General features: G+C 59.4%; 1 protein-coding gene across 6 annotated transcripts in view; it reads left to right on the forward strand.

The window, feature by feature from the left end:
• Positions 1-26028, forward strand: part of ARHGAP23 (Rho GTPase activating protein 23) — a 79942-nt gene that overhangs the window by 23342 nt on the left and 30572 nt on the right. For 3 of the 6 annotated variants that reach the window (XM_045488609.1, XM_045488608.1, XM_045488607.1), the window contains exons 2-11: positions 9706-9867; positions 12446-12473; positions 14130-14228; positions 14412-14490; positions 14654-14708; positions 17281-18445; positions 20053-20208; positions 20420-20531; positions 20715-20772; positions 22283-22426. In XM_045488609.1, coding sequence (XP_045344565.1) covers positions 9706-9867; positions 12446-12473; positions 14130-14228; positions 14412-14490; positions 14654-14708; positions 17281-18445; positions 20053-20208; positions 20420-20531; positions 20715-20772; positions 22283-22426 — 2058 coding nt within the window. Of the gene's footprint in view, positions 1-5921; positions 6081-9705; positions 9868-12445; positions 12474-14070; positions 14229-14411; positions 14491-14607; positions 14709-17280; positions 18446-20052; positions 20209-20419; positions 20532-20714; positions 20773-22282; positions 22427-26028 lie in introns of those variants that run through there. The other 3 variants (XM_045488612.1, XM_045488610.1, XM_045488613.1) reach the window with 3 other exon arrangements.

The following is a 26028-nucleotide window of genomic DNA, read 5'->3' on the forward strand; positions in this document are numbered from 1 at the left end:
TGCCAGCCTGGCACCTTGGCCACGTTCCTTGCCTACTGGGGTCTCACGCTGCCTGCTCCTTCCCCACTCCCAAAGTGCCGAAGTTCTGCTCCGGAAGTGGGGGCTTTGGATGATGCCCGCGTGAATGGGACCACCGGAGTCACCGGAGTGCAGACCTCCATGAAAGTCTGTACGTGTCACTGTGTCCTTGTATACACGTGGCTGAGTTGTCTGCCTGTCTGAATGTGAGTGTGGCTGGGTGTGAGAGTGTGTGAATATCCAGAAGGCAATCAAAACAGCTTGCATCGCCCTCCAGGGCATTATGCTAAGTGAAATAAGTCAAACAGAGAAAGACAAATACCTTATGGTCTCCCCTATATGTGGAATCTAAAAACAAGGACAACAGCACAAACCAAGCTCAAAGATACAGACACCAGATTGGCGTCAAAACAGGGCGTCAAAACAGGGTGTCAAAAGGTACAAACTTCCGGTTATAAAATAAATAAGTCATGGGGATAAAATGTAGGGCATGGCGACTATAGTTACTAATACAGAATTGCATTTTTGAAGGTTGCTAAGAGAGTAGATCTTAAAAGTTCTCGTCACAAGATGGGGTGCCTGGGTGGCTCAGTCGGTGAAGCGTCCGACTTCAGCTCACGTCATGATCTCACCGTTCGTGAGTTCGAGCCCCACGTTGGGCTCTGTGCTGACAGCTCAGAGCCGGGAACCTGCTTCAGATTCTCTGTCTCCCTCTCTCTCTGCCCCCTCCCCTGCTCACGCTCTGTCTCTGTCTCTCTCTCTCTCAAAAATAAATAAACATAAAAAAATAAAAAGAAATGACCAACAACCTATGAGGCGGAAATTAGTGTCATTCCTATTTTATTGGTGAGGAGCAGAAGCTCAGAGAGGTTCCATAACTTGCCCAAGGTCTCACAGCCAGAAAGTGGTAGAGATAGGACTTGGCCCCAGAAGTGGAGGACTCCGGAGGACTGACGGCAGAGCCCATGCGCTAACCACAGAGCCATCGGGATCGCGTGGATCCCTCCTTGAGATGGCAGTGGGACGGCTGGTAGGGGCAAGTGTTTCCTCCTCTCCTTTTCTCTCCCCTCCCCTCCAACCTTCCGTGGCTCTGGCCCAGTTTGAGCGGGGCGGGGTGGCGGGGGAGAGGAGGTGTCACAAACATCCCAACTCAGGGCAAGATTGGCTCTGGATGGGGAGAGTGTGGGGTCCGGAGAGGCCCTTTGGACCGCCCTCTGCCCCACAGGCCAGACTGAGTGGGGTCCCCACGCTCCCGGTGACGCAGGGTTATGGCACATGGAGTTTGTTGAAGAGACGCGGGCTTGTTTGGCCGGCTCCTCTGCTTGGCCTGTTAGGGCATGCCAGGACGGCATACAAGTGGTGCTGGGAACCAGGCATCTGAATGGGGCAAAGGGGTGGAGGAGGACTGGGGGGAGGGGGTGGTGGGGGAGGCCGCCTGGAGCGGGGAGACTGGGGCAGGGGTCAGAGGCCCAGGCGTGGGCTGGGCGGGCATGCCTTGGGTATCACATTGCCTGCATGCCTCGGATGGCCGGGGACTGGCGGCAGATTTGCTCTGTCTGTGTGTGGGGTTGTGGGGGTGGTTATGGGTACGTGCCTGGTGGTATGCGATGAAGATATGGGACCAGTCGGAGAGTCATCAATGTGGGATGATTCCCTTGGGGTAGGGGCATTATTTGTCATGTGGTTTGGGGGCCTACGTTCTGGGGGGAGGCCCTAAGCAAGCCAGGGGAAGGGAAAGCAGGCAAATTGACCCTGAGCCCCTCCCTCTCACTTCCGGAACCACAGGCCTCTCTTCTTTTTTTTTTTTTTTTTTTTAATTTTTTTTTTTTCAACATTTATTCATTTTTGGGACAGAGAGAGACAGAGCATGAACGGGGGAGGGGCAGAGAGAGAGGGAGACACAGAATCGGAAACAGGCTCCAGGCTCTGGGCCATCAGCCCAGAGCCCGACGCGGGGCTCGAACTCACGGACCGCGAGATCGTGACCTGGCTGAAGTCGGACGCTTAACCGACTGCGCCACCCAGGCGCCCAGGCCTCTCTTCTTATATGTCCCAAGACCCTTGAGCCCAGGATGCTCTCTTCCTTCTCCCCCGGGGCTGGTTGTCAGGCCGGTCCTGCAGCCTTCCGCTTCTATAGCCCGGGCCGCCCTCTTGTTGGAGGCCTAACCTGGAAGGCCCCTGACTCCACCCTCAAACTGTCCCCTCATGGAAAGAAGAGGCCTGGAGCCCCTGCCACGGGGGCTCCCTGGGTGTGTGTGGGTTTCCCTTGGTGGGAATGAAGGCAGCTGGCTCGGGCCTGAACCTGGAACTTGGGGACCCCTAAAGGTTTCGGAGCTGGGATACTAGTAGACATATAAGCATCCTGAGGGCGAGATGGGTACTTGACTTATTCTCCAAGGTGTCTCAGCCCCTGGCACAGTACCTGGCCCACAGCAGCCCCTCAAGATGTGGTATTTGAACGGATAAACAAGGTGATACAGGAGATCTGAGTGAGTCCGGGATCAGGTTTCAGCTTAGTAAAAGTGAGATCTTGAAGCAGTCCCTTTCCCTCTTTAAGTCTCAGTTTCCACATCTGAAAATGGGTGTAAAAACAATCCTTGCATATCCAGTCCTTAGGGTTAGAGCCACATGAGATCCAGTGAAAGTGCTTTCAAACAGTCAAAGGATGATGATCTCATTTGGAGGGAGGAAGACTGGATGCCCTCCCCTTGGAGGTGTAGCCCCCAAGCCCTGCCCCAGGGACCCTCAGGGAGATCAAGTTGAATGGATTTTGCAAGCTGGTCAAACCAGAGGATGACGGGAGGGACTGCTCAGCGGGGTAATTCCTGATTTGGGGGGAGGAAGCTGGCAAGGGTGTAGGGGAGGAGGACTCACACTAGGCAGGAAGGCTTGGAATAGAATCTCAGCTACGCCTGGTATTTCCCAGCCCTTGGCCCCATCCCCCACCACCCTCTGGGATCCACCCCACATTCCTTTCCCAGAGGAAATGGGGGAGGGGGCTGAGAGACTCCCCAGGCCTGTAGGATCATTTATTCAAACTGTGTACACCCTTCAAGGCCCTACTGTGTGTACCCCACCCCCCCTCCCCGCTGACATCCCTGTGAGCCAGAGCTGAGCAGAGGAGGTGGGGTGGGGAAGGTGCAGGTTTGCGTTGGAAGAGACTGGAACCTCCTTGCTGCCCGGCCAGGTTAGAGGGCAGGAAATGGACATCACATGTGGTTTAACATTTCCCAGGTCCCTGAAGCCCTGAACACAGAAACCCCCTGCCGCTTCTCTGCCTTGCCCCTCCCTGTAGCCCTCAGAAACCTCAGCAGTTTCCAGGGAAGTGAATTCTTGATCCAGACCCACAGCAGCACCTGTTGGCCACGAAAGGCTCCATGGAGCACGACGGGGGAGAGTCACTCCATTTCCTCAGAACCAGAGACTGGGCTTGAAGCAAGAGGAAAGGAAGTTAGACAGCTGGAAGGACTTACTGGCTGCTTACCGGGAGAGTGGGCCAGATTCTGAGCGAGGACATCCCTATGGTGGTTGCCCTCTGCTTGGGGCCACAGACTCTGACATAGCTGAGGACGGCCTGGCGGTGCTCCCGGCTGGTCTCCGAGGGCCTGGCCTGGGTGGAGGCTGGCGGCGTGACAGGGAGACCCAGGGCAGGCGAGGGCAGGAGTGGGCCTGATGCAGAATCCTTGGTTTTCTAGTGACAGAGGGGTGGGGGAGGGTGCTAATGGAGGTGCCAGGTCTCCACTCCTCCTGACTACAGTTATTTCCCATTCTGCCCCTAAGCCCTCCTGACTCAGCGCTGGAGGCAGCCTTGCTCTTCCCGTCAGGCTTCCGCCAGGGTGGGGGTGGGGGTCCAGCTCCTGCACAGGGGGCCCAGCAAGCGGCAAACAGGAAACAGGAGAACAAAACCGCTCCCTGGCCCCCACTCACCCTGGCCCTGCCTCACCCTCACCCTTCCTCCTCCCTTCCTTCTCCCTCCCTCGCTCCTGCCCGGGCCCTGTAGTCCTCTAGTCCCCCTCCCTCTGCCCTGGCCCTTCTCCTCCCCTACCCCTCCGTCTTCCCGCCTGCTGCTTCCCACTCTGTCCACCACTTGATCCAACCTCGGTCCAACCTTGATCCAACCTCAGCAAGGGCTGTCCTTGCCGAGGACACAGGTGATGGGATGCGGTGAGCAGGGAGGGCTACCCCTTCTGTAGGGTTCTCCCTTCTGATGACTGCCCTACAAGGGCCCAGCCCTATGGCTCTTCCTCCCCAAACTCCTAGATTTGGGGGCGGGGGGGCAGGAGCTGCTCCCCAACCCCAGCCTCCCTTCCCTGGCTGCAGACTAGAATTTGGGTAGAAGATCCACAGTTGGAGTGAGGGGCTCTGGGCTTGGAGTCCCATGCTGCCATAGCAAGCTAGTGCTCTTGGGCCTCCATTTCCTTCCCTGAAAATTGGGTCATGGCAAGTGGCCCTGGGCCACAGCGAGTGGCTGTGGCGAGAAGCCACCGTGAACAAATGAGATAGAAAAGGTGGCGGTGATTGCACGCCCACTGGCCAAGGCCTCTACTGGCCCCACCCGGGAAGGGGCCTGGGAAAGGAGCCAGGAAGGGGAGGCAGGCAGGGTCTGCCATCAACATGGGCTTCCTGTCTGACTCACATGCTGGGGGTGGGGTGGGGGCCAGCTTGGAGCCCATTGTCAGCTTGGTGGTGGCCCCTCTGGGTGAGACTAATGGGCAGGGTGGCCCTGGGGGGAAGAGGATTGGTCACAGTCCCCTACAGGTGGTGACGGGGACTTCACCTGCAGCCTGAGGTTATATCGTAACTCTGGTATGAGAGTCCGTCTGCTCTCAGTGCTGGGCAGTGTGTGTGTGTGTGTGTGTGAACTGAGGGGGCAGAGCACCAGTGCATGGAGTATGTATCCTGGACAACGTGTGCGTGTCATCTGGCTTGCCTTCGTGGGTGTCTCTGTGGGGTGGGGTGTGTGTGGAGCATACAGGTGAGTGCCTGGGGCGTCTGGTGTGCTTTTAAGGACACAGTGGGTATGCTTGCAAACATGTCCGTGTGGGGTGCGTGGACCAAGTATGCACGGGAGGGTGTCCAAAGTGTGTGTGCATATGGAAAGGTGTCCACACACAATGTGTACGTGAGGGGAATAGTGTGTTTACGTGGGGTCTGTGGACAGAGGGGGAGTGAGTGTGTGTGGGTGTGGATGGGAGGGTAGCCGGTGTATAGGTGTGTGGGGGGTGTGGGTGCATACAAGGTGGGCAGGACTGTGTGGGTCCCTGTGAGGAACATGTGTGCACGAGTGCATGTGTGTTTCTTGGGCACAGCCAAGCTGGATGCGCGTGTGTACTGTCGAGTACAACGTGTGTGGGCCGGGGCAGTGTGCGTTTCCGTGTGAGCGGGAGGGTGAGGGTGTGTGTGTCTGTGTGTGCCCGTAGAGGGTATGCAGTGTGTGGCTGCGCGGGGGCGCTGTATAGTGCCTCCCGCGCGCGCGTGTGTGTGTGTGTGTGTGGGGGGGGGGGGGGGGAATCTGGGCGGCCGCGCACAGGGGCCGCCCCGGAGGGGGAGGTGTCTGCCCTGCCACTCGGCGGCGTGTCCGGGCTCAGGCGCCTTCAGCCAAGAGGCTCCGGAGGCGCGGGAGGCGCGGAGCTGCCCCAGCCGTCCTGCCGCCATCCGCGCGGGCCGTCCGTCCCCTCGGGGCCCCTGGGTCCCGGGCCCGCGGCTCCGGGGGGCGGGCGGGGGCCTCCGGGGCCCGCCTGCCGCCCGGGGGGCCGAGAACGCCGCCGGCCGGGCGCCGTGGAGCAGCCGGGGGCCCCCGCGCCCCGCGCCCCTCTCCGGAAGCCGGGCCCGCGGCTCACTGGGGCGGGGGTGACGGCGGCGGTCGGGCCCGGGCCCGGGGGCCCCCTCCGGCCGCGGCGCTCGTGGGCAGCGCCGTGTGGCGTGTGGAACGCGCGGGGGCCGGGGGCTGGCGCTGGGAGCGCGCCGTCGGCGTGGACTGCAGCGCCCCGGAGCCGCGCTGCCTCTGGCTGCCCTGCCTCGTCCACAGGGACCGCCTTGCGCCGGGGCCGCGCCGCGCCAGGGTGAGCGCCGCTGGGGGGGGGGGGGGGGAGGCTGCCGGGCCGGGGCTAGGGGGCAGGGGTCCGGCCTCGACGGGGCGGGTGGGATCGGGCCACCAACTCCCTGGGATCTTTGAGCTGAGTGCGCCCTGCGTTGTGGGACCGATGCCCCAGGAGTGGGGAGTGAGCGAGGAGCTGGAGACACACGCGGGTGAGGGTGGCAGGTTGTGGCTGGGAGCTTTTCCCGGGGTGCTGGATGAGGACTGGCCAGTCTGGGTGGTGGCCTCCAGTGGCTCAAGCCTCTTGGTTTATAGGCAGTGGAAGGACGGAAGGGACCAGGGTTGTTTGAGGAGATGCCGGGGCATGGAATCCTGAGGAGTTTGGCTGGCAAGGACCCTGAGTCGGAGGCAGGCAAGGATCATACTAAGTGGACTGGTGGGCACCACTCCGCCCTCTCCCTGGTAGGGGCTGTGGGCACAGGGGCATGCATGGGTTTCCTGGTGGGCAAAGGAGGCAGAGGTGGCAGGTAATGAGTGATCTCAGGGTGAGGACTGACAGGGCTGGAGATAGGGGGTGGGGACAGTGTGTCTGATGTCCGGGATCGACCAGGCTGGTAGGGCGTGAGTCACAGTGGGCGCCGTGCCCAGCATGAACGCTGTGCTCCCTGCAGTGACCTCTTTATGCTCCTAGGGGGGAGGAGCAGGACTCCTGGGTTCTGGTTCCTGGTGTTGCCAACCCACCACGTGTCCCGTTCTGTCTAATTTGTGGCCCTGGGGCCATCTGCCCTCTTCCCACCATCAGTTGGTATTTCTGGATGTCTCTTTCGTTCCTGGCATGAGGGCGAGAGCATTTGGAGATGGATCTGGGCCAGGAGAGCCGTAATCAGTGATGTCCCTGTGTCCCCCGAGCATCTCCCTCTCCATCCCCTTGTCTCTGTGCCTACCCCAGAGAGGCAGAGTTGTGGATGTGTGTGAGCTGAACCCCTCCCCAATCTAGTCACCTTTCTGTTCCCATTGCTGGCTCATTCTTTGTTTCTGTGTCCATCATCTCCCTCCCTGTAAAGATGAGAGCCAGACCCAGGGGTGTCCCAGGTCAGAGGGGAGGAGAGGAAATGTGTGAATAATAATATGAAGCACTGAGGTTCAATCCAAGGAAGAAGTTCCCACAGGGGAGCCATCAGGTCTGGCTGTCCATGGGGGCCGTGGTGTCTCCTGTTCAGGCTGGGGTGTGGGAGTTGTGGCAGGGGGATTACCACACTGACATTCTCAGGAACTGGTTGGAAGAGATGGGGGAAGGGGGACTGGAAGGAAGCATAAGAGGAAAGGGAGAGGCAGAGATAAGGGAGGGGGTGCCAATGGTGTTTGGGCCAGGAGGGGGCCTGAGAGAAGAAGGCCTGCCCGCTTCCCTGGGTTACATCCAGGCCCCTGGAGAGTGGCACCCCAGGCAGCTGGCAGTTCCAGGCAGGATGTGTGCTGGAGGAGGGGTGGGGGGCGTGCGGGGACCTGTCCCAGCCACTTCTCATCACTGGGGCAGCTGGTGGCTTAAACCTTAATCCAGGACACCGGCAAAACAATGGGCCCTGCAAACAGCCTCAGCTCTGAGCCCCGGTGGAGGGCGTGCAGGGGGAGGCAGTCCACGCTGGGGAGGCATAGGGGCTTCTGGTAGGAGCAGGCAGGGGGGATCCGCCAGGCCCTCTGCTCTCCCTGATCAGTTCCTTGCCAGGTCAGCAGAGATAGGAAATCCAGGGGATTTCGGACCTCAGCAGAATTCCCAGAGACTTTTCTCCTCTGGACTCTTCGGACCCCCATGGGGGTGTGGAGCTCAGTGGACAGGCTGGGCTGGGGCTACATGTGGAAGGAGCCGAGGGGCCATCGCTGGACCTCCTGCCCCATGCTGGAATCTCAGCCGCGGCCTCCCAGACTGGGGAATCATCCAGCTTTGGCTTGAACCCTTCAGGAGAATGAGCGCTCACGTCCTCAGCTGGTAGTTTTCCAGACGGAGATGATTAGAATGGTCTCCCTGGCCTGGAGCTTGACTTGTTCCCTGTACCTTCCACCTTGGCTGTGTTCTCTGGGACTGCACGAAGCAAGCCTACTGCCCCTGTCATATTGTTCTTTAGTCTTCTGAAATTTGAGTCTCAAGTCTGCCTGACTACAACCCCACCTCCCACCCCAATACAGAAATCCCCAGCGAAGGGCTGGAACCAGGGCTCTCTTCTACCAGAAATGTGAACAGGCTGGCGGTGGGGTGGGGGGGTGGATACACGAAGGAGCTTCTTAGCGTCAGTACATCCAAGTGCCAATTTGAACTTTGTCCAGCAGTTGGGAGAGGGAGAAAGGGGAACTTAATAGAGAAGGGGGGAGGCCCTCACCCCAGAACTGGGGCTTCCTCCGTCCACATCCAGCCTGCCTTTCTTCCCCTGAAGACTTCGGGCTCGTGCCAAGGAGCGAGGGGGTTGAGGAGACTGTTGAGGGTGAGGGTGAGCCCTCTGAGGTTTGGATTAGGGCCCCCCAGACAGGTTAGGATGCCTGAGGTCGGGGGTTAAAGCCCCGAGGGAGGCATTCTGGCTTTTCACCAGGCAGCCCGCCCTTGTCTTCCGTCTTGGCCAATTTGCCGGCCGCCTCCCTGTGCACACAGGCATCTCTCTGACGCCCTTCTGTCACCCGCTTTCCCTCTCTGCGTCTGAGCAGGGAACCTGAGGTGAGCCCTCTCTCAGGCAGTGTCCGTGCTACTCTCTCTCCCGCCCCAGAAACAGACCTGTGTGCCCTCAGACCCTGGTCTTCAGACATCCCCTGCCTGTCATCTTGGGGAATCCCAAGTATTCCAGCGGGTCGGCCAGAGGGCAGCCGAGTATCTCCCGCCACCCCCACCCGGTTCCCCTCTCAGATCCGGTGACCGGCCAGGCCTCTGGCTGGGCTCCGGAGCTCCAGGAAGTGCCTTCAGTTGTCTGATGTCCAGCCCGCTCCCTCGTGGCTCTAGTCCCTCACCTGTTGCTGCCGCTGCTCCTGAAGGATGCTTGTGTGAGCCAGTCTGTGTGTGCGTGCGTGTGGGTGTCTGTCTGCAGCATATGTTGTGTGCGTGTGCCTGTATGTGTAGGCATGTGTGGGAGACTCTGATCATGTGCGATCGTGTGCGCACGTGTTTGTCTACATAGCCTGTGTGTGTAGATTCATCTGTGCCTCCGTGTGTACCTTTGCACATGAGTGTGCTTCTCTGGGTGTGCAGATGTGTCTGTCTGTGTGTGAGATTGTGCAGCAGGCGGGAATGAGCTCAGCTGGCAGCAGGCACTTCCCAGGCCAGAAGGCCCCGTGTCCAGATCCTGGAGCGTAAGAGGCGCTTGGCGAACATTTGCTGAGCCGACCTGATTGAGAACCTGGCTGGCGGCAGGGAGTTACTTTCCTGGGAGCAAAGGTGCCATGAGGGGATCGAGGGGAGAGAAAGAAGCAGCTTTGGACTGACGAGCGAGGGAGAGGAAGGAAGGGGGTGAGGAGGAGGTCGGGGAGCAGGGGAGCGTGCGTGGAACCCCAGGGCCCTTGCCCCCCTCCCCCTCCCCTGCTCCAGGCCCTCCCCCTGGCTGCGGGAGGCAGTGTGCACACCTGGGAGTGTGGGTCACACGGCCACTCAACCCTGGTTCCCTGTGCTTCCACAGCTGCCGCTGGGCCCGAGAGATGGGTGCTCCCCTGGGCGCCCCCTCCCCTGGCAGGGGCCGCGGACACTGCTGCTGTGCAAAAGTCTCCAGGACGGCTTTGGCTTCACCCTGCGCCACTTCATCGTGTACCCCCCTGAGTCAGCCGTGCACTGCAGCCTGAAGGTACACCCACCTTGCCCGCTGCCCTTGCCCGTCCTGAGGAAGCTTCAGTGGGGGGAAGGGAGGTTCATCTGCACTGTCCCCTGTACAGCCCTTCTTCTGTGGCCTTGGGAGGAGGGTCCCTGAGAGGCCGGGGCAGCCCTGGCTGGGTCACTGGCACTGTACGATTGTGGAAGAGATCCCTAATTGCCCTGGGTTTGGTCTTCCCAGGAGAAGGGTGAACGGTTCAGGGCGATGAACTTGGGGGTGGGGGAAGCCAGGACGCTCACACGCACCCCCAGACTCTTGGCCTCTGAAAACTGAGCCGCCTTCTCGAAGAGGTGAAGTTCCTGGGACTCTTGGTCCTGTGGCCACTTCTGAGCTGGCTTTGTTGCTCCCTCCCTAGCCTGAGCTCTTGGGGAGTCCATCCTAAAACACCTCTGGGACTCCTCCCAGAGTGCCCCGGGCCCTGCACTCACCTCGGCTCTGGGCTCTGGGTGCTGGAGAGCGCCAGGCTGGGAGGGGGGGTGCCCTGGGTTCTAGTCCTAGTGGAGCTCCTTTCGTAACTTTGGTCTCACTCACTGGTCAGTCACTTCTCCTGCTGTAATGTGAGGGCGTCTTATCTACTTGACCCCCACGAGCCCTTCTGGCCGTTGTATAAATGTCAGGTTCTCTGTGCCTAACCTACAGGGTGGGCTGGGGGCGGGCCAGGCATGCGGGAAGAGCGAGGGTCCTCGGCAGGAACTGGGGCTCCCCAGGAGGGCCCCCCTCCCTTCCCCCACCTCTTTCCCAGCAGGGCCGGAGACAGACTTATTTTGGAGTCAATGAACCTGTTACTCCCCCCCCCCCCCCCCAGGGCTGAGACCAGCTGTTTGGGGCTCTCCTCTGGGGAGCTTGGTCCCACCTGCCAGAGAACCGGGGCCTTGGGTTTCACTGCCTGTGTCTGTGTACTTGCATGGCTCTCTTTGTGTGCACTTGGGTGCCCAGTATGTGGGTCATATGCATGCATGTTTGTGTATGTAGGCGTGGGTAGATAGGTGTCTCTAAATACACGTCTTCAGTGTGTGTCCCTGTGTGCTGTCATCCGTGTCTCAATTCGGGAGCGCCTGCGTAAACTATTCCCATTGGCTGCAGCCGTGCTTAAGAGTGTAAGTGGGGGCTGACGGTGTGTGAGAGGGGCACAGCCCCCTGCCCCTTGATGCCCGAGGACACCAACCTTCTAGCTCCCTGGAACCTCCAGTCCTTCCTTTCCTCTTCCCCCAGAATGTCCCTCCTGCCTGGCCCCTGCCCCCTTTTCTCAGGGGGCCCTGCTGAGGGGTGACCGGGGCGGAAGCCACCTGAGTGGCCTAGGCTGGGTGGTAGACCTGTTTCAGAGAGACCTCGCTCACGTGGGGCGCTGGAAGACCCTGGGCGGGGCAAGCCAGGGGTGGATTCCATCCCCTTTCCAGAACCTGCCCAGGGCTGGGAGCCTGCAGGGAGCTCAGCCGTCTAAATGCATCCATCTGCCTTTGCCACCCGCTCACTGTGCTGTCAGCTCACATCAGCAGGCGCGCACCCCACACAGGGAGGGCAGGGGCAGAGGGACTGCTCTCCAGCAGTGCCCCACAGCCTTCATGTCCTGGCTGGGGTGCCAGAGAGTCCTGGGTTCCAGCCCTGGCTTGGAGTGGCCCTGGATAAGTCACGCCCTGTCATCTGTGGTAGAATGGATGGTCTGTGGACAGGGGTAGATACGATGATGCTAAATGTCGGATCCAGCTCTGATGTGGGACCCTGTCTCGCTGGCCTCCTTTCCCTCATTCCAGTTCCCTCCCCAGATCCGGCACCCTCCCTCTCACTACCAGGATGACCCCAAAGGTCTCCCTAGTGGGTCTCCTGGACTCCATTTCTTAGCCCTGCCGGATGCTAGAACCCTGTTCCCTCACTGGTATTTCACATCCACTCTCTCCCACCCAAGAACCTTCACTGGCTCCCTCTTTCTGTCCTTTCAAACCTGAATGCTTTAGTCTGACTTCTGTCACTTGCTGGTGTTGCTTTCTTTCTCGCGTTGGCTCAGCTGATGCTGTCCTACAAATGCTTGTTTATTTCTGCTGCCCAGCGCCGGCGTACTCCCCTCCCCTCACCCAGACCTCCCTCTCCCCTCCCTCCTCAAACTTGCCTTAAAATCCCCTCCCCCAGAGGGGTGCTAATCAGCCTTCCCTTCCCATTCTCTGAGAGCTGATAGCCACTGTTTGCACTCGTCATGCCTGCTTATCTGTGTCTGCCTGTGTGTCCTCTCTCTGTGCGTTCCGTTTAGTGCCTCCTTCATCAGGCTTGGAGCTCCCCAAAGGAAGGGGTCATGGGTCCCCCACTGGATTGGGGACGAATGGCTGAAATACAAGGTGGTGGGATCCGCAGTCATGAGAGGGGGTTAGTGTTATTGGGGACCATTGCATGGGACTTGATGACCGTCCCCACTGACACCCCTCCTGCCTCGTCTGGGCGCCAGGCTAGTTGAAGGAAGATAAGAGGGGAGGCCTTGGGTGGGGGACATCGAAGGGCCCGCCCAGGTGGAGCCACTGAGGGCTGGACCCAGGCCCCACACCCACCTCTCTGTCCCCTGCAGGAGGAAGAGAATGGAGGCCGAGGAGGAGGTAAGGAGTGGTGGGGGTGGGGCCCGGGGCTGGGGCTGAGCTGGGGCCCGTTTTCCAGCTTCTGTTTCTCTCCCGCTACCCAAGTCAGCCTGGGTTTTGCTGCCTGCCCTCCCACCGCCCCCAGCCCTGACTGCTGTCCAGTCTTTGCTCTTCTCTGTGTCTGCCCTTTCTCTCCTCAATCCTTTATCTTTTCTTTTCTTTGCTTTTCTTTTCTTTTCTTTCCTCTTTTCTTTTCTTTTCTTTTCTTTTCTTTTCTTTCCTTTTCTTTTTTTTTAAGAATCCAAGAGGCAGCACATTTATTCTGGGCTCTAGGGGAGAGCTCCCTGAATTTCATTCCTACTCGTCATCACCAGTGACATGAGGACAGATCTTGGGCCCGCCAAGGCCCTGTGGTCCCTTCGATGCTTCCTTTCTTTTCTCACATTTGTCTCCCTCTGAGCCTGTCTGTTCTACACTGGGGGTGGTGCTCTGGGGAGCAGATGGCTTTCTAAGACCTGGCCTCTGCCCTGGAGTTACTCCCAGCCTAGGCTGAGGCACAGACACAGGGCGGCAGAGCCTGGGGGCTGGTGGTAGGGTGCAGCTGACCAATGGCTGTCCTCGGAGATGGAGACGCTGGGGTCCTGTTGGGTGTGAGGGGAGCCCTGAGGTCTTTATCTTACCAGATGTGGGCCTGCCTCCCCTGGCTGTCACCCTCGCTATCCCAAAGGGCCCCTTTCTGCCACCCGGGGTATTCAAGGCAAAACTCCTTTTTTTTTTTAAATTTTTTTTCAATGTTTATTTATTTCTGAGACAGAGAGAGACAGAGCATGAGTAGGGGAGGGGCAGAGAGAGAGGGAGACACAGAATCGGAAGCAGGCTCCAGGCTCCAAGCTGTCAGCACAGAGCCCGACGCGGGGCTCGAACTCACAAACCTGAGATCATGACCTGAGCCGAAGTCGGTTGCTCAACTGACTGAGCCACCCAGGTGCCCCAAGGCAAAACTCCTTTAACGGGCAGACTTCTTTCTCTGCTGTTGGGGCTTCTGCTGGGCAGTTGTGGTGACACTCCTGAGCCTCATCGCAGAGGCCCCTGGGGGCAAGGGGAAGAGCCAGCTGACCTAGAACAGGCCCCTTTCTCTGATGGAGACAGTTAGCAGCTGGGGTGTAATGTGATGTCATGAGGGGGTGAGTACTCATCTCAGGATCTTCAGGCCTCTGCTTAGAATCCTCTGCCCCTAGGGAAGGGGGTGGGGTGGGAAGCATGGGTATGAGTGTCTGTGAGCCTCAGGGCCTTTCCGCAGCTTTGCCCAGGTCTGTGGGTGTGGGCATTCTGCATGTGTGGGTGTCTGCCCCACTAGACAGGGACCTTCACGAGGTCAAGGCCCATATCTGTCCATCCTTTTCAGTCTACTTTCTGGCACAGTGCTGGGATGAAAGCACCATTTAAGGAGTGATTCTGTGTGTCCGTGTACATGTTTTCCCCACACTGGTCTTTGTTCTCCCAGGGGCGGATCCTCTTGTCTTATCCTATACATCCACGTCTCTGTGAACGGGTGGGTCCGTGTTTGTGTCCGTGTGAGTGTGACCGTTCTCTGAGTGTGTGTCCCCTGTGTGCGTAGTTGTGCATGGGTGTGACCTTCAGCAGCCACCCCCAGCTAACCTGGCTGATGCTCACCAGGACCCTCCCCCCGGCACCACCGCCTGGAGCCCATGGATACCATCTTTGTCAAGAATGTGAAGGATGATGGCCCCGCCCATAGAGCGGGCCTTCGCACCGGTGAGCTGTCCTTCTCTGGGTCTCTTCCACCTGCTCTCTGGTTAGGATGGGATTCTCAGATCCAGGTGTTGGGGAAGGCCCTGTCCTGGCGCTGTCATCCATGCCTGGTGCAGGGGTTCTCAGGAGGGGCCGTTGTCACCCGTTGGCCTGCTCACATGTGGTTCTGCCCCCCCCTTTCCCCAGGAGACCGGCTGGTGAAGGTGAACGGGGAGAGCGTCATTGGGAAGACCTACTCCCAGGTCATAGCTCTGATCCAGAATAGGTGAGTGCCCCCTGCCTCCCTTCTCCTGTAATAGCTCCCAGCACGCTCATTGAGTCCCTGCACACCACCCCCTTGACCCTGGGGTTGCCCTGGCGACCAGGATCCCTGTTCTCCCAGACCCTGTTGCCTCAGCCTGGCCTGACCCCCTGCCCTGTCTCTGTAGCGATGATACCCTGGAGCTCTCCATCATGCCCAAGGACGAGGACATCCTCCAGCTGGTGAGTCCTGCCCTGCTGTCTGAGGCGGAGGGGCCCTGGGACCTGGGGGCGGGATACATCTCTCCTCCTTGGGGCCTCCCTTCTGCCTTCGGGAGGCAGAGAAGAGTGTAGGGCGCCGCACCAGTCCGGCACTGCCCAATCAGGGATGCCAGGCCCATCCCTGGGCTGGGGCCGGTTGTTGCTTCATTCAGGGCTGCTCTGTGCTGGGGGAGGGGGAGGCGCTGGCCTTGGCAGGCAGGATTCCTGCCAGAGTATCTGGAAGGAGGGTGGCCCAGCGGGCCCTGCCAGACTGGCACGTTCTTGTCAGCTCCCAAGAGACTGTTCTCCACACCCCCTCCCTGCCTGGCCCCGAGTGAGCATGTCTTCTGTAGCTGTGTCCACACACACACACACACACACGCACGCACGCAGACTTACACATGCCTACATATGCTATCTTTCTGTGCACACCGACCCCAGGCCTGTCCCAGAGCCCAGGGCAGTCCTCTCTGCCCAGTGTCCAATGTCCTGATCTCATGGGTCTTAGCCAGATGCCAGCTTGCTTGCCCCCAAGGTCACTGCCCCCCTGGGAGAAGGCTGAGGGCCAAACCCAGGAGGCCCTGGGAGCCGGGCTGGCTTCTGCCCTGGATGTGCTCTCATAATCACTGTAATCACGGTGCCATGCTTGGCACCCTGCCCCTCTGGGAACCTCCACCCTCTGACCTGGATTGTCCCCTTGCCCTTCCTGGGGAGGGGGAGGTAAGCCTGGAGGCCCAGAGAGGTGGATGGCTCTCCACAAGTCTCAAAGGCCCTGCGGGTACACTTCCCCCAGGCCGAGGCAAGGAAAAGCCAGGAGGGGGTGACAGGGCGGGATCTAGGGCTGCCCTCCATCTCTCCAGCCGGAGGAGGAGGAGGGGGGCGGCAAGGGGTGGGGAGAGCAGCAGCCTTGAGCTCTGTTACCCGGGTTCGAGGTTCGGGTGGGCCGGCGGCCCCAGATGTCAGCCTCTGGGGCCCTCCACTGGCCCCCTCCATCCTAGGCCAGCCAGAGGGTGGGGCCCAGGCATTCCTGTGGTTGCGAGCCAAGGCTGGAGGCCAATAGGGCCGCGGCAGCTGCTGACGCCACCGCCGACGCGGCGAGGCCCCTCCACACCCATCTTCCCCTCCCTCCTCCTCCCGCCAGCCAGCCGCTGAGAGAGAGAGAGAGAGAGAGAGAGAGAGCGCGAGCCGGTGGGGGGCCGAGGGCAGCCGCTGGGAGGGCAGACTGGGGGTGGAGGACAGAGGTGGGGCCAGCACAGTGGTCAGTGGGGGTTCACCCCCCGGCCAGGGAAGGCGGAGGCTGGCGGCGATGCTGTCGCCAGCGCCTCCGCCGCCGTGGTGATGCGGGAAGCCTGGGGAGCCGGCAGGATGGCAGGAGGGAGAGGTATGTGAGTGTACCCCGGCTGGGTGTGTGGGTCCGAAGGGGGCTGAGTGTGAGTACGGGGGGTGTGGTCTAACTTGTCCTCATCACATGATGTGTGTGCCTGGGACTGGAGGTGTAGTTTATATGTGTCTCATTGTGTTTCGCTCTGTGTGTGTGTGTGTGTGTGTGTGTGTGTGTGTCTTTGGGTGTGTATTTTCCAGTATCTCCTTGTGGTGTGGCACGCACATGCGCGTGCGCGTGGGAGCGTGTGTGTGTATGTGTGTATTGTGTTTCACTCTCCCACCCTTTGATACTTCACCCTGAGAGACGCCCCTGGGCACCCATCAAGGGCCAGGCTAGGCCAGGGCCACAAGGCCTCTGTCCCTAGGGGCTGCCTCCTTTTTTGGCTGGGCCCGGGCACTGGCCCTGTCACTCCTCAGCAATGCAGCGTCAGCCTCGGCTCCCAGTGCCAGATTCCAGGCCTGGGGTGGCAGAAGGTGGCCTGAGGCCCCTTAGACAGTCCGGCCCCTCCCCCAAGCCTGGCCCAGAGGGAGCAAGAGGTGGGCAAGTTTCTCTTCACTCCGGAGGCCTAGGAGCCAGGCCCCGGCTCCCCGTCCAGGGGACGGAGGGACGGCGGGGCTTTCCCAGCCTCCGCCCACCCGCAGCCCACCCCGCCGTGGACACACCCCTTGGTCAGCTGCCGTCTCTGTCTTCTGCCACCTTGACTGGTCTCTGGTGGGTTTTCCGAGCCCAGCCCGGGGGGCTGTGGGCACTGTTGGATGTAAGGCAGCAGGGAGGCGGCTGAGGCCAGCATGGGGGAGAACCCCAGCAAACAGATGTTGGAATGTTTGTGGCTACAGGCAGTCCTTGTCATAAGTCTTAGAGAAATCCTGGCTGTTTCTCTAGTGAGAGAGAGAGAGGGAGAGAGAGAGAGAGAGAGAGAGTGAGAGAGTGTGTGTGTGTGTGTGTGTGTGTGTGTTACTCTCAAAGGCCTCTAATTTCTTTGTTCTCTCCCTCCCTCCCCCCGACTCTCTTTGGAGCATGCCTTCCGGCTCCCACCCACTCAGGGCCCCCCTGCCGCTTGGTCCTTTCCCTCAGTCCACTTCTCTAGGGTCCTGATCTCCCAGGGCTGATGTAACTCCGCCCTGTGGGACTTGTCCAGCCCTGCTCACCTGCCTCTGTGTCCCCGGCCAGGCCTACTCCCAGGACGCCTACCTGAAGGGGAACGAGCCGTATTCTGGAGAGGCCCGGAGTATCCCAGAGCCGCCTCCGATCTGCTACCCTCGCAAGACTTACGCCCCGCCAGCCCGGGTCTCCACCTGGGCCACTATGGTGCCTGAGCCCCTCTCAGCACTGCCCAGTGACCCCCGGAGTCCTGCTGCCTGGAGTGACCCGGGGCCCCGCGTCCCTTCTGCCACCCGTACCCATCCGGACAACTCTTCCTTGGGGATGAGCCAGCCCCGCCCCAGCCCTGGTGCCTTCCCCCGCCTCCCCTCGGAGCCCCGGACGCCCCGTGCCTTCCCTGAGCCTGGCAGCCGGGTGCCCCCCAGCAGACTGGAGTGCCAGCAGGCTTTGTCACACTGGCTGTCAAACCAGGTACCCCGCAGGGCGGGGGAGAGACGGTGTCCTGCCATGCCCCCCCGGGCCCGCAGTGCCTCCCAGGACCGGTTGGAGGATGTGACTGCCCACCGCCCATGGCCCTGCTCCACCTCCCAGGGTGCCTTGAGCCAGTTGGGTCAGGAGGGCTGGCACCGAGCTCGCTCAGATGACTACTTGAGCCGGGCCACCCGCTCAGCCGAAGCGCTGGGTCCAGGAGCACTGGTGTCACCCCGTTTCGAGCGCTGTGGCTGGGCTTCCCAGCGTCCGTCTGCCCGCACCCCTGCCTGCCCACCCAGGGACCTTCCTGCGCCCCAGGCCCCACCCCCGCCTGGTCTGCAAGGCCTGGATGACATCGGCTACATCGGGTACCGGAGCTACAGCCCATCATTCCAGCGCCGGACTGGCCTCTTGCACGCACTCTCCTTCCGGGACTCACCCTTCGGGGGGCTACCCACCTTCAACTTGGCTCAGTCCCCTGCATCGTTCCCACTGGAGGCCTCTGAACCACCCAGGGTTGTGCGCCCAGAACCCAGCACCCGGGCTCTGGAGCCCGCCACCGAGGATCGCCGCGACGAGGTGGTCCTGAGGCAAAAGCCTCCCACGGGCCGGAAGGTCCAGCTGCCCTCCGCAAGACAGATGAACCTTGGGTTTGGTGAAGAGTCCCCAGAGCCAGAGTCTAGTGGGCGAGTGGAACGCCTGGGCAGGAAGGTGGCCCCTTTGGCCACTACTGAAGACTCTCTGGCTTCTATCCCCTTCATTGGTGAGTGACAGTAGAGGTGACTGTCTTGGGAGACTGGGTCGTCTGTGCCCTGTTTTACCCCACCCACGTGTCAACCATGGGCAAAACTCTGGGTTGAGTGCCGATTTCTCTGTCCGTCTGTCTGTCCATCCATCCGTCCTTTTGTTCTCTCCTGCATCCTGTCACCCTTCCTTTCATTCATTTCTCCCCCAGCCGTCTTTCTTTCCTCCCTCCCTCCTTCCTTTCATCCTTCATCCACCCGTCCGCCCACCCATCCATCACTTCTCTTCTTTTCCTCCTCCCTTTCTTCTTCCTCCCTTTGTTCATTCATTCTTCCTTCTCGTCTTCCATCATTCTTTCTTTTCATCCTTCCTTCCACCCTTGCTTTCTTCTATCCTTCCTTTGTTCCTTTTACTTTTTGTTCCTTCCACCCACCCTCCACCCATCCATTCATCCAGCAAATATTTGTGTCAGGCACCGTGCTAGGCTTCAAGCTCTTCTGGAGCGTGTGGTCCAGCAGCCGGACAGATGATCGGACAAGAACAACCCCATGGTGTGTGTGTGTGTGTGTGTGCGTGTGTGTGTGTGTGTGTGATGGGAGTACAGGGGACTCTAGGAGACAGAGAAGGGTGACATGGTCCAGACTGGGGCGTGGTAGCCAAGGAGAGAATCTTAGAGGAAGGAGATTAGGGCTAAGATTTGAAGGATGAGAAAGAGTTAGGGGGAGAACGTAAAGGGAGAGAATAGAATATGCCAAGAACCCTGACGTGAGAGAGGAGGGTGCCTTTCGAGGTCGCCAGAAAGGGTCCAGAGGGGCTGTGTCAGTCTCTGGGGAGTTGGGGACGTTATCCTGAGAACAGAGGGGACACTGAGAGTTTGCTGCCTGTGGAACAGATGTTGGATAAGGGAGAGGCAAGAGAGAGGAGAGACAGGGTGGTTCCCAGGTTTCTGGTCCACCTAGAGGATTGTGCCTCACCCCTACATCGGGAATGAGAGTGGGGCAGGAAAAGGTTTAAGGTTTGCTGACTGTGTCTATGAGGGTGCAGGATAGGCTGGGCTGGGTCTAGGGGCTTGAGATAAAGACCAGATACAAGATCATGAGACTGGGACCAGAAGTGGAGAGACAGTACCTGGAACTGAGCAGGGTGAGCTCACCCTTTGGTGGTCATGGGAGTGAGGGAGAAGAGGCCAGGCCAGACCCAGCCCTGGCCTCTCCTGGTCAGCTTTCGGTCAGAGTGGGCAGACACAGCGTCAGTCATTTCCCAGTGTGAGGGGGAAACGTAGCGCCTGCCCTCAGGGAGCCCCCAACTGACGGAGGAGACAGTCCTTATCCTCAAGAGACCCCCGGTCTGGTGGGGGAGATAGTCCGAAGCTCTCAGGAGCCCAGTCCAGGGAGGGTGGCTCAACCTCAGGCCTGGGTGTGAAGGAGGAGGCAGGGGCGGAGCCTCCATGCTCACAGTCTGGGGATGGGGGGGGGGGGGGCCCTTGGCCACGGGCGTATTGCCAGCAGGGCCTCGGAGGACCTGAGCCTTGGGCACGTGGTCTGGGCCAGGAGGCGAGGCTGGGGGCGGGGGGCAGGCAGGTTTAGCTTTCTGCCACCTTTATCCACCACTCCCCTCTGCTTGCAGATGAACCCACCAGCCCCAGCATTGACCTCCAAGCCAAGCATGTCCCTGCCTCCGCTGTGGTCTCCAGCGCCATGAACTCAGCCCCCGTCCTGGGCACCAGCCCATCCTCCCCCACCTTCACCTTTGCCCTTGGCCGCCATTACTCCCAGGACTGCAGTGAGTGCTCCCTGAAGCCCTTGCCCCGTCCTTTCCCTGGCTGCCTGGTCCTCAGGGGTCTCTGCTGGGCTTGCTGCCTGATGTATGGCCTCTTCTTGCCGGCTTCTGCTACTCCAGGGGCCCTGTGGGTGGTCACCTCCTGGCCCTGCCCAGACAGGAGGGCTCCAGGGAAGCCCTGGCCCTCCTGCTGACCCTGTGGGTGGCTTTGCAGGTAGCCTCAAGGCCGGCCGCCGCTCCTCCTACCTGCTGGCCATCACCACAGAGCGCTCCAAGTCCTGTGACGATGGGCTCAACACCTTCCGGGAAGAGGGCAGGGCTCTGAGGTGAGGACAGCGTGTGGCCGTCACAGCCACCCTGACTGGGCTGGGACGGGGCTCTCGGCCCTGGTGTCCTCTACGCCCCCCAGGCAACGAGCTCCCTCCCTGGAAGGCTTCTGAGCCTTGGGATTTGAGGAGAAGTCCTAGCTATGCTTCCTACCTCCCTCACACTCAGTTCTCACTTGCCAGGCGCCTGCCAAACCGAGTACCCAGCCTGCGGATGCTGCGAAGCTTCTTCACTGATGGGGTGAGTGGTGAGCGTGTGCGGGCGAGAGTGTCTGGGGAGCTGGGGAGGGACCGATGCCTCGGCTGTGGAGCCCCGTCTTGGGGTGGGTTTCTAGGCCTCTGGCTCCCAGGGCGGGAAGTGGTCTACTCTGGCTCCTGTGTCCCTCCCCCACCCCCCAACCCTGTAGGCGATCCCCTGGTGTCAGCTATATGGGCTGTGTCATCACTTAAAGACACCCGCACCCTCCACCCACCCAAGGCCTTGGTCCATATCGTTCCCCCACTTAGAATGCCCTTTCCACACACTCCCCTCCACAGCCACGTGACTCACCTTTTAATTCCTTTTTTTTTTAATTTTAATTTTTTACATTTATTTATTTTTAAGAGACAGAGAGGGACAGAGCATAAGCAGGGGAGGGGCAGAGAGAGAGGGAGTCACAGAATCCGAAGCAGGCTCCAGGCTCTGAACTGTCAGCACAGAGCCCTACGTGGGGCTCGAACTCACAAACCGTGAGATCATGACCTGAGCCGAAGTCGGATGCTTCACCGACTGAGCCACCCAGGCGCCCCTCACCTTTTACTTTCTTCGGGTTTATCTCCACCTTTTCTGAGATTTTAGCCTTCACCCCTGACATGTGATGCCTATTTTCTCCTTAGCACTTCTCATGTGATACAGTTTATGCATCTGTCCCCTCTCTTGCTTGTCTCCCAGATAGAATGTAAGCTCTGTGAGGGCAGGGATTTCGTTTCGTTTGCTTGCTCCCTGTGGGTACCAAAAACTGCCTGCACAGGGTGGCCTGGGGCAGTATTTGTGTGGTGTCTTCAGGGGAGGGGGGACATTGGAAAGGAGGGGGACACAGGACTGAGAGTGATGGACAGGCTGGAGTTTCCAGGCTCAGACCCTGGGGAGACGTGGGGTCAGTTCTGAAATGGCCTTAACTCTTCGTGATTACGGGTAGACTAGAAAAGCCACTTGATTTCAAACCCTCGGTATCTTTGGTTCATTTAACACCTTGAGGATATTGTCACCTGGCTTATTCCTTATCGCTTCCTCTGCTTACTTAACTCTCCCTTGACCTGTCACTTCTGTTGCTGGAGTCGTGTTGACACTATCACTTCCTCTGTTTAACTCCTTGTGGACATGACTACAGGCTCCACTAACTCAGCCTTTGTTGATGTTTCCACTTCCTCTGTTTATTTAACTCCGTGTTGTCACAATCACTTCTTTTGTTTCCTTAGTTGCTTCAAGTCCATAAAATTAAAGGAGGTACCAGATTGGCTTTTCTAGCGTGGTGAGACATGTGGTCGGCAGGTCATAGCCTTTCTTCCTTTCTGGCTTCCTCGGCACATATGTCCCATGACCTCAGCGCGGTGGCTCAGAGAGGGCAAGCGGGGCCTGTGAGGCCACACAGCACAGCAGAGTGTAGCCCAGGCATCCACCAGGCCCGTGTGGCTGTGCGAGGTCCATGGGCCTTCTGGCATGCTGGCACCGTGGGAGCCCCCCTAAGTTGCCCTCCGTTGTGTCCCTGCAGTCCTTGGATAGCTGGGGTACTTCCGAAGACGCTGATGTTCCTTCTAAGCGACACTCAACCTCTGATCTCTCGGACGCAACCTTCAGCGATATCAGGAGAGAAGGCTGGTTGTATTATAAGCAGGTCCTCACCAAGAAGGGGAAGGTAAGGTGGTTGGCAGCCTGAGGTGGAGGTGGATGGATGCTGTCTCCGGCAGAAGTCTCCGGCTTTTATACCCGCCCCACAGCCTCTGGAGCCAGAGGGAACCAGCTGAGGCTGTAGCCTGAGGGGTAGAGGTTAGATGTTAGGAAGAACTTCCTGGGGGGCATAAAGAACTCACGAACAAGAGGGGTTAACCAGAGAGGTCGTCTCTGCTGCTGCGGGAGGGATCTGGTCAAACTGTGCCTGGAATTCTGACAGAACCATCCCACAGTGATCCTTGGTTGGCTGATCGCCCCAAAAAGGGTCACTGGGGGCTCACGGAAAATGAGGGAGCAAGGCCAGGGTGATTCTTTTGGAGGAGCTGAGACCCCAAAAGAAGGCAGACGTTAGCCTTTTCGGGGCCTTGCGGGGCCAGCAAAGCTTTTAGTCTTTATCCTAAGAGCCACTGAAGCCCCTGGGGTCTCTTTCATTTGGCTTCCTGGGGAATGAATTAGAGAGGGGCCCCGGCTGGGGCCGGCTGGAGGCAGGAGGACCAATTAAGGGCGACCACAGCGACGGCTGGGCATGCAGGTGGCAGGGGGAGACAAACAGGATCCCAGAGCGAGGAGGCCGGGGCCCTGGGTCCACGGAGGCGACGTGGCCCGGGCAAAGCTGAGCGGAGCGGTTAGCATCGACCTGGGCTTGGCCCTTGCCTGCATCATGAATTGCCCGGGGGAAGCTTGGGTGACTCACCCGCCTATGACTCAGTTTCCTTGTCTGTAAATAGAGCTAACAACAATCCCTAGCGTATACACCTGTTGCTGAGGATTAAACGAGATGATCTCAGCAAAAGTGCACCCAGTGCCTGGCACGGGGAGCTGCTAGTCCTCTGCTATTAGTTGAATTTTCCACCCCGCCTTCTCGGGGTCTTGTACCTGGAGAGAATGTAAGCTTTGAAGTCAGACAGACTTGGAGCTCCTGCCCAGCCCCTTATCCAGCATATGGTTTTGGGCAAGCCCCTTAACCTCTGTACCTCACTCTTCTGATCTGTAACGTGGGGACAGTGTCATTCTACGTCCCGGGCTGGTGGGAGGTGAAGTGAGATGTATGGGCCAGGTGGGGCTGGCATCCATCTGTGCCCTCATCCAGTCCACGATAATGACCGAGTGCCTGCCATGCTCCCGATTCTCGGTCGAGGTTCTGGGTATTTAGTGGTGTGGGAGGCAGGCCATCCCGCCCCGCTGGGGCTCAGGACAAGCAGAGGAAGCACCCGGTGCATAATAGTTGCTAGCCCACGACTGTCAGGACTGGAGAGCTGAGCCGAATGGCATGCAGTAGGTGACCCCAGCCTAGGCGGGGTTGGGGGAAGGTGTTGGGGAGGCTGTGACATGAAGGGTGTGTGAGAATCCACAGAACAGGGAGGGGGTGGGAAGTGCTCTGACAGTGGAGATGCCCTCCTGGATGGTCTGGGAGAAAGGAACAGAGGGCGTGCTGGGTGGCCGCGAGCCAGGTGAGAGGTAGAAGCCGAGGTGGAGAGTCAGGTGCCTGCTTCGGGACCTCATCACCCAGGACAAGCCTTTGCAGGGGTTTAGATGGGGATGGGAGGTGTGTAAGCCCAGGAGGCAAGGGTCACATCTGTGATAGGAGGTGACAATGCCATTGCCGCTGTCCAGGTGAGCGAGGGTGGGGGCTCTAAGGTCGTGGCATGGGGCGGAGGGGAAGGGACAATTTAGAGACACTGAGGGACCGATGGGTTTGGCTTGCTGATGGCCGGGAGGTGAAGGAGGGTGGAGGAGGCAGATGATGGCTGCGGGGGTGATGGGGCCTTCCCCTGAGCCACAGGGCACTGGAGGGGCAGGTTGGTGAGTGGAAGCCAAAGGTTCCTTTGGGGACTTGTGGAGTCCAAGGGCCCTGGGTCATGCCCCGGTGGGGGTATCTTGGGTTCAGAGGCTCTAGGGCTGTGGCACCCGGGAGGGAGTCTATCAGGGTGTGCACTTGTAGCCACAGGTGTGGGAGCACTAAGGGAGAAGGCGAGAGACTGGCTGTACCTTGAGAGGAAGTGGGGAGAGCAGACCAAAGAGGAAAGCCAGCAAGATGGCAGGAGGGGTTGCCTAGGAGGGCAGCAGGGGCCAGCTGTGCGAGCTGAGGAAAGGGAGATGAACCCTTCCAGCCCCAAGTTTGAGCTCCTCTGAGGGCCAGGGGAGAACTGCTGACTCTGGCCTGCGAGGTGGCCCATCTCCCAGCTCTGGATGGCCCCAGGCAGCCACACCACAGTGTCTCCCAGGCAGGGACGGGAACTGGGCCCTTCCTGCTCACTGACCGGTACCGGAGGACAGGGGCTTCCACTCCTGGCTTGGCCAGGACCCGATTTCACTTGTCCTCTTGGTGCTGTGGCCTGGGAGTTAGGAGAGGGGTCATTAAGTCAGCTTCGGGCCCTTAGTCTGTCCAGGGAACTGATGTCCAGCCGGATGTTGTCCGCTCTGGCAAGTCTAGCCTCTCCCGGGTAACCCCCACCCAGCCCCCAGGCTCTTTCAGAGACCATTCATTGTCGGGCAGAGGGAGGTAGGTGTGACAGGTCCCTGCAGTCACAGACCTACCATTTGAGCAGGATGTAACCTTGGGAACTGGCTAGTTCACCTTTCATTTACCAGTAGGGAACACTGATGCCAAGGGAGGGGGCTTGACTTGTCCAAGGTCACCTAGTTGGTTCGGTCTCAAAGGGTCACCTTGTTGGGGCGCCTGGGTGGCTCAGTCGGTGAAGCGTCCAACTTCGGCTCAGGTCATGATCTCACGGTCCGTAAGTTCGAGCCCCGCGTTGGGCTCTGTGCTGACTGCTCAGAGCCTGGAGCCCGTTTCAGATTCTGTGTCTCCCTCTCTCTCTTCCCCTCCCTTGTTCATGCTCTGTCTCTCTCTGTCTCAAAAATAAATAAACATTAAAAAAAAAAAAAAAAAAGGGTCACCTTGTCACCCCTCCTCACTCTGACATAAGAAATTCCCCTGGAGGGGCGCCTGGGTGGCTCAGTGAGTTAAGCATCTGACTCTTGATTTCGGCTCAGGTCACGATCTCATGGTCGTGAGATCGAGCCCCGAGTCGGGCTTTGTGCTGAGCTTGGAGCCTGCTTGGGATTCTCTCTCCCTTTCACTCTGCCCCTCCCCACTTGCACGCCCGCTCTCTCTCTCTCAAAATAAAAATATGAACATGAAAACAAATTCCCCTGGAGGGTCATGTCATTTCCTGCTCTGACAATCCTGTCTGGGTCCAGCAGGTCTGTGGTGGTGGCCAGGGCTCATGGTCAGATGTGGCCGTGTTACCCACCAGCCACGGAGTTTCCTCATCTGGCTCGTTCTGAGGGCAGAGGCCCCTGTTGGATGAGTGGTAGGTAGGCCACCGGTGCAAGGAAGGGAGCCCTGGGCCTGATGGGGGAGAGCCTCTGCCCTCAGGGTGCTCCGAGGATGATTAATTCATTAATTCATTTATTCAATAAATATTGATGAGCACTTACCCTACGCCTGTGGAGGCTGTAGGCTCTTGGCTAAGGATGTGAGAGGACAGACCAGTTCCCGGCCCCCAGGAGCTTCCCATTTACTGGAGAAATCCGCAATCAGCATTAAGCGGAGGTTACAGT

This window comes from Leopardus geoffroyi, chromosome E1, assembly GCF_018350155.1.
Source record: "Leopardus geoffroyi isolate Oge1 chromosome E1, O.geoffroyi_Oge1_pat1.0, whole genome shotgun sequence".
NCBI lineage: Eukaryota > Metazoa > Chordata > Mammalia > Carnivora > Felidae > Leopardus > Leopardus geoffroyi.